General features: G+C 42.4%; 1 protein-coding gene across 1 annotated transcript in view; it reads left to right on the forward strand.

Annotated features, from left to right (window-relative positions):
* The first annotated feature begins 1548 nt into the window (after positions 1–1548).
* The window catches only part of LOC306780216 (cytoskeleton-associated protein 5-A-like), a 45376-nt gene continuing 27712 nt past the window's right edge, over positions 1549–19212 (forward strand). The window contains exons 1-19 of the mRNA XM_079272495.1: positions 1549–1641; positions 1937–2130; positions 3409–3615; positions 6372–6543; positions 6644–6776; positions 6887–6981; positions 7220–7333; positions 8891–8995; positions 10839–10928; positions 12462–12626; positions 12756–12884; positions 13009–13173; positions 13338–13439; positions 14027–14137; positions 15117–15209; positions 16886–17071; positions 17204–17298; positions 17443–17626; positions 17781–17926. Coding sequence (XP_079128621.1) covers positions 1585–1641; positions 1937–2130; positions 3409–3615; positions 6372–6543; positions 6644–6776; positions 6887–6981; positions 7220–7333; positions 8891–8995; positions 10839–10928; positions 12462–12626; positions 12756–12884; positions 13009–13173; positions 13338–13439; positions 14027–14137; positions 15117–15209; positions 16886–17071; positions 17204–17298; positions 17443–17626; positions 17781–17926 — 2543 coding nt within the window. The 5' untranslated portion in view covers positions 1549–1584. The remainder of the gene's footprint in view (positions 1642–1936; positions 2131–3408; positions 3616–6371; positions 6544–6643; positions 6777–6886; positions 6982–7219; positions 7334–8890; positions 8996–10838; positions 10929–12461; positions 12627–12755; positions 12885–13008; positions 13174–13337; positions 13440–14026; positions 14138–15116; positions 15210–16885; positions 17072–17203; positions 17299–17442; positions 17627–17780; positions 17927–19212) is intronic.

The following is a 19212-nucleotide window of genomic DNA, read 5'->3' on the forward strand; positions in this document are numbered from 1 at the left end:
CTGTCAGTTTTATTTAGAACTGAAGTGATTTGTCTTCTGGGTGTGTTCTGCAGAGCTTGACTAGAGATATACCGACTCAACACATTTAAACCTGGGAGAACAAACAACCTGCAGCCACTGGGTCAAATTCTGAGAAAACACGTATTTTATTCTGCGCAGGTGCATCAGCTTAAATAGACAGTCACATGACACACTCACACCTGAAATGCATTGGCAATAATTGGGAGCACAATCAGTTGCTTCAATTAACAGGGCGGCACTGGCAAAGCTTATATAAAGCTCGGCTGGGCTTCTCTCCAGTGATACCATTATCACCGTCATCTAATTGGACAGCCAGCATCTCATTGTCCTCGAGAGACATAAACAGGTATGTCAGTGATGTGCGAATGTTTGCTTATTTTGGTTAAAACGTGGCTTTTGCTCTAAGCTAGAATGCTAGGCTGTTGTGTTCAGCATCTGTCGTTGTGAACTGCGTTGTTAGGCCTGGCTGTGTTGGCGCTTGTGGAAGGTTACCGCTAGCTCATAGCCTTGTTTCTAAACAAGTGCTAATGTAGCAACTGTCACAGTCGTTGCTAACTTCGCTAGTTAATGGCGCTCATATGACTTGCTCGTAGTATACGACAGCTAGCTAGATAATATGGGCACCACTCCTAGTCTGAGCAAGCTGAGAATATCGGGAACAGCCAGTTAATTGGTTGGCTAAATTAGATGATAGCCCAGTTTGCAAACGGCTGCTAGTCTAATTAATTATGACTGGCTGTATTTGATGGTCTAGTTTTGAAATGCCCGTCCTACTCAACCCCTGTGTTCATTCTAGTATGCACATTAAACTAGCAATGTTTTAATAGGGCTAGGTGCTGTTTCCATCCAGAGGTTTGCTATAATGTTTGTATCACACATTATTAGCCATTGTTGTGAACTTCTACGGATACCGGCTCAATATGCCCATACATTATGAACACAATGAATTGCTGAGCTTGCATTGCGTATGTGTAGGACTGGCTCCAAGCTGACAGTATTTACCGAGATGTTGATGATGTCTTTGGACTGTTTACCAGAATGGTTTGGATCAATATGAAATATGAACCCATAGCCCTCCCTGACTGTGCATTAGACCATTTCATTCTAATGCTTTCAAGTGGAAGTGAGTGCATATCAGGAGGTGGCATTGCAACTGAAGGCATTTCTGTGAGTCTGTTTTGTTGCCATGTGGATGATCTGTATTAAGCTACACCCCCTTGCAATTTGGAAATTGCAGTAATTGTAGGGCCAGTCGACTCTCACCACTATGGTCTAATTATTGGAGTGTAATAGCTTCTGTGCAGTCCTAATGTTGTTGAATATCCCAAGCAGAGGTGTGAGTGAGGCACCTTTTTCCTTTTTAAAGCTAATTTATCTGTTGAAAGTGGTGTTTTCGTTTTCAAGCGGTGGTCCGCTGTCACCAACATTGTGATACATTTTAGGGCTCACTTATTCCCCCAGCAGCAAGTCACAGATTAAGTACAACAAATGTAATTTTATTTCAATAATTCTGTTGTTTTCCAGTTGAGTACCTTTGGGGAAGCCCACCCCAGAGCGGCCGTCATGGGGGACGATAGCGAGTGGATGAAGCTTCCCACTGATCAGAAATGTGAACACAAGGTGAATGATTCACTGACTAATATTTGTCCTCAATGCAGTTAACTTCAATCTCATTCACTCATTTTATAGATGAATATCGTCAAATAATGACACAAGATGTTTTTCATATCTCACCCATATACTTTCCCCGTCAGTGATGAATACGAGCCATGCTTCTCTTTCTGCTTTTTAAGACAGAGGAATCTGTTCATGCACATCTGGGTTTGCCTTAAACTCCTGGCTGTTGTGTATGGCTGTTGTGTATACCCCTTTCTCTTTCCGGCCTTCACCTTCGCTCTGGCTTGCTCTTCTTCAGGTGTGGAAAGCTCGTCTGAGTGGTTATGAAGAAGCTCTGAAGTTGTTCCAGAAGATAACTGATGAGAAGAGTCCGGAGTGGGGGAAGTACCTGGGACTGATAAGGAAGTTTGTTACTGACTCGAATGCTGTGGCTCAGCTTAAAGGCCTGGAGGCTGCCTTGGCCTTCATTGAGAATGCCCATGTAGCTGGCAAGTAAGTGATGTTTGCCAAAGGAATCTCATCTGGGGTCTGCGTTGTTTAAGGGACTGGAGAGACAATCAAATACAGTACAGATGCATTAAAAGTAGTGGTGTAACGGACCACTGTTGATCAGTATGGGTCACCCCACGCGGTTCAGCACTCACGTGAACCGCCGATTAATCACAGTTTAGCGTTAATCACTGCAGTGTGAAATACAGTTTTACTGAGTCATTATCTGCCAATATTCAGTAAAATATGCGATCAGGACATCTGCATTTATTCTTCTCTAGTCGCTGAACTCTCATGATGTTACAATGTAAACGACTAATCTGTGTTTAAACTGACCGGAGGAGAGCGAAGGTTCTGTTCACTTACATTATGTGTTCAGGATGTTTTCACAACATGAATAGATATTAGAGATGAATTATGAGCTGTTTCCACTAGCTCTAAGTAGATTAGAATACATCATTAAACTACGAATGACGAGATCTGTTTTCGTCAATGAAAACACAATCTTGTGTGAAAAAACATTAGGTAAAGTAAAAGGATAGCCTTTTTAGAATAGTTGTTTAGTTTACAGATTTCAGAGTGATTAAAATAGTGTGGTTCCTTGTAACCCAGCTGCTGTCATCGATCAACAACATGGATCATCGATCAACAACATGGATCATCAACGATCGGCAATTAGTATCGGCAACGAAATAAAACACGATCAGGGATCTCTAAAAGTTAAATTTCGCTCCTTTTTCTTTTGTTCTGATTCCATCTTTAATCCCAACTGTGAGTGTTATGATCCATTGCACCACCAATTAACAGATTCTTTTTTTAAAGGCACCAAAACACTGCAGTTTGTAACAGACAGGAATTTACACCTCTGGGAAGTTCTCATGGCTTTAACTACTTTAACTTTTGGTGTGGCGACTGTGAGGTAAATGGTAGAAATGCGCTGTTCATTACAAATAATGATTCTATTCACAATTATGTTAGTTTGTCCAATAACCTTTGAGCCTCTGAACATGGACTGTGTAGAAGTGGCTGTAATTCCTAAACGGTTATTGTGATATTTTAGTTTTATCCATTGAATTAAAGCTGAAAGTCTTCACTTCAAACACATATTGACTGATTAGTTTCAAATCCATTAGAGTTGTGTGAAGAGGCAAAATTAGAGAAATTGTGTCTCAGTCCAAATACTTCGGACCCTGACTGTATATGTATGATGTGAGGCAACCTGTTGGTAAGAGTTTGTCCGGTGTGTTCTGATGCTGTTTTTATCAATGTGCTCTGTTTCAGGTCGTCGGGGGAGGTGGTGTTGGGCGTGGTGACCAAAGTGTTCAACCAGCCAAAGGCCCGCGCTAAGGAGCTCGGCACAGACATCTGTCTGATGTACATGGAGCTAGAGAAGGCAGAGGTGGTTCAGGACGAGCTGCTCAAAGGCCTGGACAACAAGAACCCCAAGGTAGTGGTGGCCTGCATCGAGACGCTCCGGAAGGCTCTCAGGTCAGTGTTGAACACGTCTCTTTATTTAACAGTCCTACGAGCAGTCTCTCATCTATAAAGCCACCATGGTACTTTATTCTCACTCTGTTATGTTATTCGTGCAACGTAATGCTCTGAATAGATGTTGTGGTAGCAGCAACTGGCCAAGCCAGTTAGCCGTAAATGCTATTCAGAGCTATGAGCAACGTAGACACGCTGCATGAGAAGATCAGCTTTTTCTCAAGTCTGCCAGTGGATCCTAACAGCGCGGAACAGTGTGAAAGAATCCACCATCACCAAGGGCTTCCGAAAGGCTGGGATACTATGAGATTAAGACGACAGCGCAATGAGGACAGGCAAGCTCAGGGATGGATTTGCCTCGGAGCAAAGTGACACTGAGGGTGCAGACGAAACACGGACTGCAAGCTCGAACGAAGCAATTCTGAGGCTGTTTAATTCCGACACTGAAGAAGAGGACTTCAATGGTTTTAGTGCACAGGAGGACGAAGGCGATGGCGATCCTGCGTGTTTTTGTGTGCGTGTTTTTGAGTGAGAAATAAATCATCTTGGTTCTGAGTTTGCATTTGGGTCCCGTTAGGACAGCGGCTCCCAAACTTTTTAGGCCGCGCACCCCCTTCTACATCCCGACCGGGTTCGCGCACCCCCCCCTTAATAATAATAAAAAAAAAAAAAGAAGCAGCAGAGCCTTTTAAGCCTTCATAGCCGCATAAGAATCGGACCAATGAGAGAACAGTTTGCAAGCGCGTGGCATTTGTTTACAAGATTTAGTCCGCTGTTAAATGTTGCAGTGTGAACACAAACCGAACAAAGGAGCAACTGCAACAAAGCAAATGAACTGAAGGTGTGAAAACGCCCTGAAACACTGCAACAAAGTTTCAATAACTTTCAGTGACACAAGGCGTCACTTTTAAAGAGCAATCAGGATGCGAGCACACACGCACAGGCTCAGAGGCAGATTATCACATTTCATTTACAATTAATGAGCGACTAATGTAGCCAGGATGTCTTCGGACAAAGCATCGATGCGGCGCGACACAGTGTTGTTGGACACCGGGATCATGTCCAACTTTTTTGCTTCTTTCTCCCCAATCATACATTCCACCATCTCTCTGGCAGCTGGCAAGCTCACGTCTTCGGCGATTGTGTGCGGTAGCCCCTTTCTCGCTATTCTGTAACCAGATATGAAGCCCGTAGTGCGTCATTTATAGACCCAACACATGAATGAGACTGCAGTTGTTTTTGGCTGTTTTGTAACTCCTCCAATTTCGATATTAAAATATGTAAGGGGCTTTTGACTTGCACTGGCATGCTTGGTGTTCAGGTGGCAACGTAAATAAGAGCTTCAGACTGTTAGCCAGAACCTCACTGCACACCACGCACTGTGGCTTTGGGCAATCTGCGTTGCCAATCCAAGTGAAGCCCAGACACAGATACTTTTCATCATATTTCCTCTTTTTTTCCCAGTCTGCGCCGTCTCATCTTGCTCTGACTCTGGCTCGATTTCTTTCCCCACTTTGGGAATCCCTGCGTTAGGACAATGTTTAGAAAAGTGCAGCATTCAGCGTGTTGTTGAAAGCATTTGTCACGGCGAAAAATACCGGAAATAGTCCAGACATATTAAAATAAAAGTCTGCAACATCATCATACCAGCCATTATAAACACAATTATACATGAACTAAGATCATATCCGGGTCCCCAGCACCAAGCTCCGCACCATGGGCGACCGGGCCTTTGGCTCGGCAGCTCCACGCCTCTGGAACAGTCTCCCTGACCACCTAAGGGCAACACAGACACTGGTCTCTTTTAAGACTGGCCTAAAAACCTTTCTATTCAGGAAAGCCTTTCTGACCTAAATCACTGTCAGTTATTTATTTAGTGTTTCTGTACATTCACTGGTTTTTATTATAGTTTGTTTTAACTATGTTTTAACTGTTTTTTTTACTATGTACTGGCTCTGTGGCATTCTGAGATAAAAAAAAAAAAATGAAAAGTGCATTCCAAATAAAATGCATTATTATTATTTTTCATTTCTTCTTTAATAACTGTGTGCTACTTCAGCTTTGGCAGCCATTCATAAATGTCCTGGTTCTCTTCGTTTGTTATGGCATTCCAAAATATGAGTGCAGAGGGTGTTATAGATAAGAATTTAAACAGTGTAGATTTGAGTGTGTTTATTCCGACTATCATTAATGAATGTCAGCGTGGGCCGTTTTTACTGCAAGCTGTTGAGACGAGAACCCAGACCGAGCGGTCCTTGTGTACGTTGCTGTGCATGGAAGTTCTCCTCCTCACTGGGACAGATGTGTGCTGGAGACCGTCTTCAGGATCCCGAAGATAAACTGGAAAACACAACCAAGACCAGCAGGGCAATATTTGAAGACTGAGTGAGAGCCACTAACAAGCTGCTTGTGTGTAGTGCATCCTGGTACATGTAGGCATGAGCAGGAGTCGGCTTTCTCTGTCAATATAGCTTCAGTGGACTACATTTACCATCAGCACTGAAAACAGTGCTTTAACGCTGGCAAACTTTACCTTTAAAAAATGGCTGAATGATGGACCAGACTATATTATTTGATGTAAAGTAATATGAAAGGAACATACTGACATACTTGTCAATGGTCCTGGTGTAACACAATTTCAATTTTTCAGACAAACTATTTTCCTTTAATTCCTTTTAATTGAAGACAATATTCCATGTGTGTAAAGTATGTTTACGAACCATTTGTCCCTTCTCGGTCTCATCTTCTTCCTCCAGTGAGTTTGGATCGAAGATAGTGACGTTGAAGCCTGTAGTGAAGGTTTTGTCCAAGCAGTTTGAGTCCAGAGAGAAGGCGGTGCGAGATGAAGTCAAGCTGCTTGCTGTAGAGATCTACAAATGGATCCGAGATGCTCTGAGACCACCACTGCAAAATATTAACTCTCTACAGGTGGGACACACATCAGTGCACACACCTGCCCACCTTTTATTATTCAGCTGTGAACATCAAGTTAAACTAAATGATGCTTGTTTTCTCTCTGTCCCTGCAGCTGAAGGAGCTGGAGGAGGAGTGGGTGAAGCTGCCTTCAGCTCCTCCCAAGCAGACCCGGTTCCTGCGCTCACAGCAGGACCTGAAGGCAAAGTTTGAACAGCAACAAGCCCAGGGAGGAGAACCGTCTGATGGTAGGTTTAAGAAGGTAGCTAACAGATTTCTGCATACAAATTTGTGCTTTGATGTTGATGGGTTCTAGAGTGACGGTCTGCTGCCATCTCTTTTTCTGTTCCTCTTTCAGGAGAGGATGAGGTGGAAACAGTGGCAGCAGTGGATGAACTGCTGGAAGCTGTGGAGATTCTGTCCAAGATACCCAAAGACTTCTATGACAAAATAGTACGTTTTTCTAACTACGTAGATTACTCAACAACCCTTCAAAGCATGAAGTCTGTGTTAACTGGCCAAGCCGTAGCCTTGGTGAATTCAGATTCTGCTACTGAAACACTCCTGTGTGTGTGCACGCGCACGCGCGCACACACACATACACGCACACACACACACACACACTGTTTTGTAATTAATCATTTCTTTCAGCATGTTTCAGTATGTGTCCTTCCTCTGTCTCTGACTGCAGGAAGCTAAAAAGTGGCAGGAGAGGAAAGAAGCTCTGGAGGCTGTAGAGGCTCTGACAAAGAACCTCAAACTAGAGAATGGAGACTATGGAGACCTTGTCAGAGCTCTGAAGAAGGTAAAGACGTTTTCAGGCTACATCCACACCATGTTTTCGCTTAATACCGGGCTAACGGACTATCTCCGTCCACACGGGCCTTTCAGCATGATTTGTGAAATGATCTCCGTCCACACTAGCACGACTGAAAACGAATATCAGTTTTATTTTATTTGCTCTTTGGCGTCATTCGTGTTAGATGAGCCGGAGAGGAGGCGAGGCTGATCTCCACGGAAACCGTTATCAACTAAGCCATTTATTTCTGCCATCAACCGTGGACGAAATGACCACTATTTCTGCTTAGTACTTGTTGTGGAAGTCCCAGATGTGGTGTAATCACTATCTAGCAAGCCGCATGTCTGCTGTGTACTACAGCTGTATGAACTCAAAATAAAGTCTGAATTCATGTTTCTTAGTTCTCTCCACAAGTAGTCAAAGTCAAAGTAGCTTTTATTGTCAATTTCTTGCATGTCAGGACATATAAGGAATCGAAATTACGTTTCCCACTCTCCCACGGTGGAACATAAAGTGCAAGCACGACACATAAAACATAAAACACTTCCTAGGCTAGGTAAGACAGATATCCTAGTTAAAACATATACTATACTACAATAAAACATTCAATACACATAGGGACGTTCAATACACATAAAAATGGGAAAAGTGGGCAATTAATATAATAATTAATAATGGAGGGGCAAGTGGGCAATTGATATAATAATGGGAAAAATGGGCAATTAATATAATAATGTGTGTATGTGTGTGTGTGAAAAGTGGGCAATTAATATAATATAAATATGGATACATATTTACAGTACTTCTGTACTGGGGGGGGGGGGGGTCAGCTTCAGCTTCCCGTCAGGCTGGAGGATATGATTGGGGGGAGTGAGGGGAGAGAGTTCAGTGTCCTGACAGCTTGGTGGGTGAAGCTGTTCTTTAGTCTGGTGGTGCGGCAGCGGAGGCTCCTGTACCTTCTTCCAGAGGGTAGGAGGCTGAACAGACTATGTGCAGGGTGACTGGTGTCTCTTGCGATTTGAGTGGCTTTCCGGGTGAGGCGGGTGGTGTATGTTTCCTGTAACGAGGAGAGTGGGGCACCGATGATCTTTCCGGCTGTTTAAAAGTAAACAACTTTTAAAATGCTTGTTTTCTCAATGGAGCTTGGATCGATTGATTCTAGGCTCTGCTAACATTGTAGCAGCTCCATCAACACTGAACATAACGTCATCTAGGCGTAAATACAGCAGTGTTGTTTTCATTGTTTGTACCATAAGGTTTATACACATGCATTTATACATGTAGTTTCGTCTGGTCTCTACTAATATGAGGTATCTTAGAGCTCTGGGTGAACTCCTTCGACTACAGTATTTTTGTTCCTCAGTTTTCTGATTCAGCGACATTAGTGATGACAGGAGGAGAATCTTAATGCTGACAGCGTCTCGCCAATTTCTCATCATTCTTGACACGATGTTGCGTCCATTCGCGTCTTTGTATTGACTTCATATATAACCTCGCGCAATAAATTTGCGTCTCTTTTGGTGTGAACACAGCATAACAAGACTTACTGGGTTTATATTTCAGGTTGTGGGGAAAGATGCCAATGTGATGCTGGTGTCATTGGCAGCTAAATGTCTTGCTGCACTGGCCTCTGGTCTCAGGAAGAAGTTTGGAACGTATGCAGGACAAGTAAGTAAAGCAATCTCTTTATGCTATGATGAGCTTTTTTCTTTTTTTTTCCTCTATGAATTGTTTTCTCAAAATGTCCACGGAAAAGTTTGTATAGGCACCTAAAAGAGTTTGTTTCATTCCAGTGAAACTAATGGGTTTAATTGGTACAAAGAACTCATGAGCATTGCTGTTTTCATTTGACAGAAAATGGCTACAGTGGTTATCAGACATTTATGAAATCAAGAGACGAGTTATTTCTTAACATTTTCAAACACACTGCCAGAAAGCAGAATGCTGGTGCTGCATTCATGTGGGTGGGAAAGAAATGGGTGTAGTCATTAGATAACTTTATATTGGATAATACCGATACCATTCAGGATATACAAACTACATGGGAATTTAAGATTGGCTGTTCATACTATTTTCCAGTTCCCAACACATTTAACTGGTCACGTGAACAAATGACCAGTGGTGGGCCGTGCATTTCATACCTGGGCCTTCACTGCTGTCCTGCAGCTGAATAACCTCATGATGCCACAGCTACGGTTATTATTCGTTTTGTGTAAAAATGAACCTAAACGTCTATAAATACTAACTGCAGAGTTCAGATGCATGAATACGCTGAGAGTGCGTCTCCGCTCTGTTCTGCCTGCAGCTGGGACAGCAGCGCGAGGCTGCTGTGAGTGTAACCGCCTGTGAGTGCTTTGGGGCGGCTCACGGCAGCACCCGCTGCTCGTTCACGACTGGGCAGAACGTACGTGCTTTCATGTCAAAACAGTCAAGTCAAAACACCAGAAAAGTCTCCATTAACACCAGAACAAGTCGCCAGATTTGTCACTAGTAGCGTTTGACAAAAAAAGTCACCAAGAGCGTTTGGAAAGTTGCCAGATGTTGCGAGAAAGTTGGCAACACTAGCACCGACTAAATATGTCCCCAGCACAACATTGGATGTAACAATGGTTCCGATCACATATAAAACCAAACAAAAATTCATCTTCATAAAAATTAGTTTTACAAATAATAATATATGAACGAGAAAATTCCGCAGGAAATGTTGACTGTGTGGCTGCTACTGCCCGACGACGTCGCAATATGAATATACGCGCCGATATTACAGGTAGTAACTAAGCATGTATTCTCAAGGTACACCACATGCTCTGTGTTTCACTGAGAGAGACATGTAGCGAATACAATGGTTGTATTGCCTTGTTTAATTACCATTGCAACAGGAAATTAATCAATGAATGACTGAGAATACATTTTAGAAACTATTCTTTCAGTCAATGTATCACGCATAACTACACCCAACCCACTTACAAGTAACCACAAATTCATACAACCGACCATTGGGCGACCGTGGCGCGTTACTTCGTTGTATGTTCGTACGATGACAAGAAACATCCTTATCCTTGTAGGCCAGCAGCTCTGACACGTCAAAGAATACACCCATCATGTCAAACTAAAGATCTGATTGGTTGAACACGATGACAATCAACAATATCGGCCCCATTCACTTAAAGTGCACATGGATGCACTTGTGAGTCTGCAGGCCTCTGGCTCTGTTCTACCTAGAGACACAGAGGTGAGATCTGATTGGATAAAAGCTCTACTTAAAACAAGCTGCACTGGAAGCAGAGCAACTGAGGAAGACAGTAGCTGTGCAATGAGAACATAAGATAAAGAGAAATTATAATACATGTAGTATATTTATGAAATTATAAAATAGCTAGAACTTTGTGATTGTGTCTAGGCCAGCAGAGAAGGCCTTGCTGGCCCTGATGGCCCACCACTGCAAATGACAGTTCTATTCCATGTACCCAAATCCTTGGTAAGTGCTGAATTAGATTGGTTGTGTTTTTAGGTGCTTCCAACTATTCTGGAGAAGTTCAAGGAAAAGAAGCCTCAGGTGGTCCTGGCCCTGCAGGAGGCTATTGATGCCATCTTCCTCACTGTAAGTTCAGTCCTTAAGTTGACTTCATCATTTGTGAGCAGCTCTTCTTGAATCATCCAATGAAATGTTAATGAGCGTAATGGAGGAGTTGGTTACTGTGACAAACCCAGCTCAGGAAAGTCAGTGTGCGATAGCGCTCCTCAGTGTCTGTGTGGCTCTATGTTACACAAGCCTGAACATGTACAGTTGAAAATCTCTACTCCTTTTGTCATTTCACTTCAAATATGTCCGTGTGTTTTCTGCTCTGTTTTCAGTTTGGTTGGTTGTTCTTATCATTTACATAAATACACAAAGTGTTATGAAGGGCGTCAAACTCCGGATGCTCACGCATCTTGGTAAATGTGGAAAACAGTCGCTCAATTTTCCAGCCATTGAAAACACATGGAAATGAGAGAAAAAGTCAAGTGTTCTGGAAAATGATTTCAACATACTCCTATTTCCCTTTAGCTCAGAACAACTTTCTATCAGAGCTCCCCAATGTTGACATGGTTCAGTTGTAGGGGTGTAATGGTTCACAAAACTCACGGTTGGGTTCGGTACATTAGAAAACTATAAATGCCAGAGAAATGTACTTTATTTTGAAATATATTTGTTCATTACAACTAACATCATAAAGTTATTCTTTGACTTTGAACAATGATGGAACTATACCTGAGTGACCCATCTTCTGGGGTGTCTTCTTAGCAACACATAAGCATAAAAAACAAAAACTGCTCCTTAATGTTATGTAGTGTTGTTACTTATAGCTTCTCCATCATCTTAGTATGAACAATGGAACTAAACCTGAGTGAATGTGGCTCTTCATCAATAAAGGTTTAAAAAAAAATATATATATATTTGTATTCAAACTTATTGAGCCTCGTACCGAACGGTTCAATACGAATATGCGTATTGTTACACCCCTATTCAGTTGCCATGCATGCATAAATCTGCAGCTGTGTTTGCATTGTTCTATGATATATATTTTACATAATTTCTAAGCACGACTTCCACAGAGAATGATCTCTCGACAGGATTTGGATCAGTGGAACTGCTTTAGTGCTTTTACTGTGACCTTGATTTGATTTTGGAGCATCAAATGAAGACTCAGGCTGCTTTTTAATTTTTTATTTATTTATTTTTATTTTATTTTTTTCTTTGGCAGCCTGGAGAGACCTAAAATCCTAAGATATTTTCCTCAGAGGACAATATTTAATGAAAGAAATTATGAATTGATAATAATACTGCTGCTTTAACTGGTTAAAATGTCACCGGCAGTAGGTGACATCAGCCATCACTACTTGATTGAAGAACAGCCTAACACAATGGTGTTTTTACTTTGGTAACCTTTTTCGTTAGGCATACTTGTATCCTTTTAATCATGTTAACCGTGCAGTAAATGGAAACATTCCTGCTTTTATGTAAACCTCGTGTGTTTCTTATTGAGCACTCTACTGACTCTCCAGACAAGCTTCTAGAAGACGCCCTAATCTAAATTGGATGGATTGTAATTTTATATAATGTCATATTTAAGGTGACATCTTTTTTTTCCAGACCACTCTTCAGAACCTGTCGGAGGAGATTCTGAGTGTGATGGACAATAAGAACCCCTCCATTAAGCAGCAGGCCGCTCTGTTTCTGGCCCGCTCCTTCAGACACTGCACACAGGCCACGCTGCCCAAGAGTGTCCTCAAACCACTCTGTGCTGCTCTCACCAAGGTACTCGTCTGCTGGCTGGACATGTCTCAACAGTCCACTACCCTTTCCTCTTGGTAATGCTGTACATGATGTCATTTCAACTGCCATCTTTAAAAGGCATACCTGTGCTTTTCTCTCTGACCGTCTCAGCAAGTGAATGACTCTGCTCTAGAGGTGCGTGATGCCGCCTTCGAAGCTTTGGGGACGGCCATGAAAGTGGTGGGAGAGAAAGCTGTAAACCCATTCCTGGCTGATTTGGATAAACTCAAACTGGACAAGGTAAGGACCACTAGAAGACGGTTAAATAAATTCAAACAAGGATAAAGCTCCCATTTTAATTGTAGTGAACTGCTTACCACTGTCCTGCTGACCACTGTTTTTTTTTTATTCCACATGTGAACAGATAAAGGAGTCTGCTGATAAAGTGGAGCTCCCTGGAGCAAAGAAGGGTGCAGGAGGAGGAAAAGGGGGGGGAAAGAAGGCAGCAGCTAAAGCTCCTCCCCCCGCTGAAGCTCCACCTAAATCCTCTGCCCCACCCAAGAAGACCCAAACTGGTGCTGCCAGCAAGGTATGCTCAGGGTGATGCACATATAGAAAACTAAAATCACTCCAGAAACAACTTTGTCCCCTGGTTCTACCCAATGTTGCTGTGTTATGGACATCATGACCCGATAACTTGGTCGAATTAAGGGTCTACTGTTGTACTAGAAGCGTTTTGGCTCTTTTCTGCAGTCGTCAGCAGGTCCATCGAAGAAGGCCAAACCAACCTCTGTAGTTGGTGGAAAAACCAAGAAGAACCCCGAGAGTAAAGAGTTCACCGAGAGCGAACTCTCGGTAAGTCTGCGTGCATGCGCTTTCCTTTCCTTTGCTGCTGACGCTTTTGTCACAGCCCTGGTCTCTGCAGTTACTTAAAAGTCTTCAAACTTTTTAAATGCAGTTCTTGATCCTCAAGTTTAAAAAAAAAAAAATGTCTACAGAGTGTCTGGAAGTGTAGAGGGGTCCGTAGTTAGGAGCCGTTGTTAATGTTATTTACAGCTGTGTGCCTCTGCTGTTTTTGACAAGTCAATGTCTGCATTGAACAGAGTCTATTATGTTGAGCACCAGGGTGGCTGGGGGTCAGAGGTTGAGCTTGTCCTTCAGTTGGCGGTTTGATCCCCGGCTCCTCCAGTCAGAGTCAATTTTCTTTCTTTTTTACTCCCGCTCCTGTAGGCTGTGCCTCCAGTGTGTAGATGTTAGTCTGATCGGCAGGTGGCACCTGTCATCAGTGTGTGAATGGGTGAATGATGACATGTAGTGTCGAAGTGCTTTGAGTGGTCGTGGAACTAGAAAGGAGACTGTAAATTACCATTTAGCGCCAACTTTAGGCTTTATCAGTACATTGTTGTTGGACGTTCTAATGACTTGTGTGTGTGTGATGTCAGACTGAGGTGTGTGAAGAGCGGGCTGCGGTTGTACTTCCTGCCTCCTGGCTACAGCAGCTGGACTCTGCCAACTGGAAGGAGAGACTGGCCAGTATGGAGGAGTTCCAGAGGGTGAAGTGTTTTGTTCCTTGATGACTGTGTTAATTCATGACTAATTATTTCATACATTTTTTTTTTTTTATCTGTTTGGATGAAAATGATTTTGCCCGTCACATCACGTGATGCTGCCCAACAAATCAAATGTGTGTATTCCCGTAAGCATCGTGACCCAAGTTAGATAAACACACACAGGAGAGACAGAATAGTCTGAGAAGTATATACATTTCTCATTGTGTTCTCCAAAAAGAGAAAAGTGGACAGTTAGACCAGAGCCTTTAACCAAGAATGGACATTCTTATGTTTATTCTTCCCACGGACAGTTCATAACCAGTGTGTCTCATGTGTTCAGTTCATAACCAGTGTGTCTCATGTGTTCAGTTCATAACCAGTGTGTCTCATGTGTTCAGTTCATAACCAGTGTGTCTCATGTGTTCAGTTCATAACCAGTGTGTCGCATGTGTTCAGTTCATAACCAGTGTGTCTCATGTGTTCAGAGACCATGAGGATTATTTAAAGCAGCAATGTTAAGCGCCACTATGAGACAAAGTCGTTTGCTCAAACTCTTTTGAGCAAACGTACCCACTCGCATCCAAAATGAAGTCGGATAATAAACAATCTAAGATCAAAATCCTAACGCATGAATTCACTGCAACAAAGATGTGAACAGAGAATAGAGCTGAAAGAAGTAGTTTAATAACAGATATTCAGTTCTGGACCTGTTGTATTCTCTAACTGGGCCTCGCTGAATTTCAATTGAATACCCCTGCCCTACAGGGTACTAAAGTGAATATTGAAGTAAAGTTTTTAATGTCATCAAAGTATCAATTGTTGAAGAAACTCATTGATTGAACGCATAACTATGAACATGTTCTGTGTGAAATGCTAAAACTTCTACATTTCATATTGAAGACTGTTGGAGCCGTGGAAAAGGCTGACGTGTTATCCAATAATATGCAGTAATAATAATCGATGGATTGATGTATGCTTCTAGGCTGTTGAGACCATGGATGGGGCGGAGATGCCCTGCCAGGCCTTAGTCAGGATGCTGGCCAAGAAACCAGGCTGGAAGGAGACCAACTTCCAGGTACGTGTCTCTGGTCCAGCAGCAGACTGTTTCCTGAAGCCATGTGGTCTGGGCTGGGGTTGACTGTCACTCTTAATTGTGAGGAAGCATGTTTTTAGAGAAAAGAGATCCTCTCCCCTGAATCATCATATTCTGATTAAGACGGTACAGCTGATCAGCCGGCAGATATCCTTAACATGTCTGGATGGGCAACCAGATCAGGGGTCCCTCTCAATACACTCTAGACATGTAGCTCCGACTGTAGCCCTCTTCGTGGCGAATAACTTTGGTTCTGTCAACTCCGCCGTGTGGAATAGATTTATAATGAAGATGTCCTTGTAAGAGTTCGGTACCTTTCTCCATTTTTCTGTCCCCGCCGGTTCTTTTCTGTTCCCGGTTCATGTGAGGGCTGCAGCAGTCTTAGGCCCGCCCCAAATGCTCTCATTGGTTGAGACGCGCGATGGCGCCCATCCCAAGCCAATCCTGAGCAACATCCCGCCCCTCCTGTGACCCTCTGTCTGTGTTTTCAGAGCCAGTGAGCAACAGACTTTCAAAATAATACATTTTTAAAAATGCGTTAACGTGAGATAAAATAATTGTCGGCGATAATAACGTTAACTTGCCCAGCACTACTAAGAACACAATAATAACATGGTGCAAAACTGGTATCGATAAAACGGAAACCAACGGAGCTTATTTTTTGTCTTGCAGATTTCATCCTGATTTGATCTGCCGCCATTAAAAATGTTTCATTTAAGTGGGGATAAAATAATGAAGGGATCTATTCCGTGGACACCGTGGTTCTGTGAAGCCTCACCATTCCATTACGGTTCTCAGTTCTCGATGCTTCTCAATGTGTCGCATCCTCAATCCTCTTTACTACTGCACATGGCTGCCTTTTCAAGAGGCAATAGCAGTGAGATACATCTAAACTCTCTTTGTTGAGAAAGTGAAATCAGACCGTGCTAACTGTTTGTACTATTAGTAGAGGTGTAACTCACAGTTGGGTTCGGTACGATACAGTGGAGCCACGGTTCGGTACGTTTCGGTACAGTAGAAAACTATGAATTCCAGAGAAATGTACTTGATTTTAAAATATATGTATTCATTACAACTAACATCATGAAGTTATTCTTTGACTTTGAACAATGATGGAACTATACCTGAGTGACCCATCTTCTGTGGTGTCTTCTTAGCAACACATAAGCATAAAAAACAAAAACTGCTCCTTAATGTTATGTAGTATTGTTACTTACATCTTGCTTACATCTTGTATTGTTACTTACATCTTGCAAAAGAGATTTTTAATCTCAATGGCACTACCTGGTTCAATAAAGGTTTAAAAAAAAAAAAAAAAAGTATTCGTCATGCGTACTGAAACAGTTCAATACGAATACGCGTATCGTTACACCCCTAACTATTAGTATTCGCTTCGTCATGCGCCTTCTTTCTAGTTAAGAGGTTGTACGTCAGGGACCGCTCTACTGTGTTAAGAATGTAACGAGTAAACAAAAAAAGCCGTTCACGTCCGCTTAGTGATGCATCTTAGAATAGACATTTCCACACCTAATGAGTCGGTTATTATCTTGTCGGCTTCCTTTAGAACCGCCTGTTTGTAGGTCGACTGCAGAGATGGATGCTGGAATGATCACTTGGGGATTGGATGTACCCATTCTGATGCTGTCTGCCCTGTGTAGGTGATGCAGATGAAGCTGCACATCGTGGCTCTCATCGCGCAGAGAGGACAGTTTTCAAAGATGTCAGCCTCCGTGGCTTTGGATGGCTTGGTGGACAAGGTCGGAGATGTCAAATGTGGAGGAAACGCCAAAGCGGGGTTGACTGCTATTGGAGAGGCTTGCTCTCTGCCCTGGACTGCAGATCAGGTTTGTTTCTCGTTACGAGGGATGGTATACTCTGGACAGAAGAAAAGTTAATTTTTCCCAAATAAAAGTTAAAAATACATTCTGTTTAAGAGCCATCGACTGTATTTACAGAGCTTGTGTTGTATTTGTCAGGTTGTGTCTATGGCGTTTGCACAGAAGAACCCCAAAAACCAGGCAGAGACTCTCAACTGGCTGGCTAATGCCATGAAGGAGTTTGGCTTTGCTGGGTAATTTACAGTCCTTATTTTAGAGCTCATTATTATATCAAATTGATGGAATATGTATATTAATTCAGTGATTTTCTTCAAAAATGATTCCAATGTTTGAAAGTGTTTTGGCTTAAGACCTCCTGAACCCCCCCCTCTCTCCAGTATCAATGTGAAGGGTTTCATCAACAATGTGAAGACCGCTCTGGGAGCAACTAACCCTGCTATTCGGACAGCAGCCATCGCCCTGCTGGGAGTCACGTTCCTCTACATGGGAGTTCGTCTCCGCATGTTCTTTGAAGACGAGAAGCCTGCTCTCCTCACGCAGATAGATGCTGAGTTTGAGAAGGTATGGACGACGGATGGGCATCAAGCAAAACTACTATCCCCCGCTTCACAGCATACATTTATACCTCTCCCTCTCACCACCTGGTCATCCCGTGCAGGGAAAAGAGAACCTGGCAAAAAAAACTAAAATCTCTATTTCTATGTGTCCCACACAGATGCAGGGCCAGTCCCCACCAGCACCAATCCGATTCACCAAGAAGTCAGCAGCAGATGAAGAGGGTGATGAAGGAGAGGAGCAGGAAGAAGATGGAGCAGAAGCAGCACAGGACATTATGGACCTACTGCCCAGAACAGACATCGGGTAACCAAACACTGACAGCCCCAGTCTACCAAAACAAGATTGAACTTCATGCAGCCCTACTTTTTCAAAATATGAACACAATAATAATTTGTAAACGTGCTTCTTGTTTTTATTTTCTACATCTATTCTGAGAATTCTCAAGCTTTTAGGAATTGTCCATAAATGAGAAGAGGGTATCCTTAAGCCTGAAGTTAATATCAAACATGCCACGTTTTGCCTTATGTGACTCGTTCAGAGAGGAGGAGCTTACCTCCATGTAGATACAACATCCATCTTGGCCAAAAGATACGCTAGTGTTGCTTGTACCGGTGTATGTGTGTGGAAGTCCCAGATGTTTTATTCATGTATACAGTATCTATTCATGCCGTTTCATGTCTGTCCACGTCGATAAGCAAACCACTTTAAAATGCTTGTTATCTGATTGGAGTTTGGCTCATTCAGTGGCTATGTTAATATTGTAGCTGCTCCATCAACACTCAAAATAACGTCACGAATAAGTCAGTATTTATTTAGATTATCTATTTATTATTCGTACAATCTCCTTTATCGTCTGGTCTCTGTACAAACATGAGGCACTATTGTAGACGGCCGTCAGCGACGTCAGGAGAATCTTTATGCTGATATGCTTTCGTGACACACATTTAGCCTATTTGAACATTTGTTGTTGCCACATTTACTTTATATAATCTCGCCACATGAAATAATAAACATCACAGATTTTCCTCAGAGGGCTTAACGATCTGTAAACGTATAACATCCCTGAATAGATCCAGTTGTTTGAAGGAGATGTTTTCACAGCAACATAAATAAGTAATAGATGAATTATGAGCTGTTTACACTGCCTCCTAAAGATTATAATGCATCAATAAAACTACTAATGCCAAGATTTGTTTTATCAATGAAAATACAATCTTTTATTTCCTAATCATTTGAATAGTTTCCCTTTTTATGGAAGAACACTATAGATGACTATAACAAAGTAGAAGGATAACATGTAGAATGTTTGCCACTGACTTCAGAGCGCTTGAAATTATTTTTGGGATGGTGGTACAAAAGTCTGGATCCTTGTAGACCAGCTGCTATAATCAAACAACAAAGGGAACTGTATCTGCCAATATTGATCAATAATCAATAATTTGTATCGGCGGCAAAAAAACCAGGATCAGGGATCCAAGGGTTTTATTGAATCCAATAAATCCCACTTCAGGATGTTCTCTTACTAATGATTCAATTAAATTGTTCCTGCTCCAAACTATCGTTATATCGGCCTTTAATATGCACCGGTC

This window comes from Melanostigma gelatinosum (genome assembly GCF_949748355.1).
Source record: "Melanostigma gelatinosum genome assembly, chromosome: 1".
Taxonomy (NCBI): Eukaryota; Metazoa; Chordata; class Actinopteri; order Perciformes; family Zoarcidae; genus Melanostigma; species Melanostigma gelatinosum.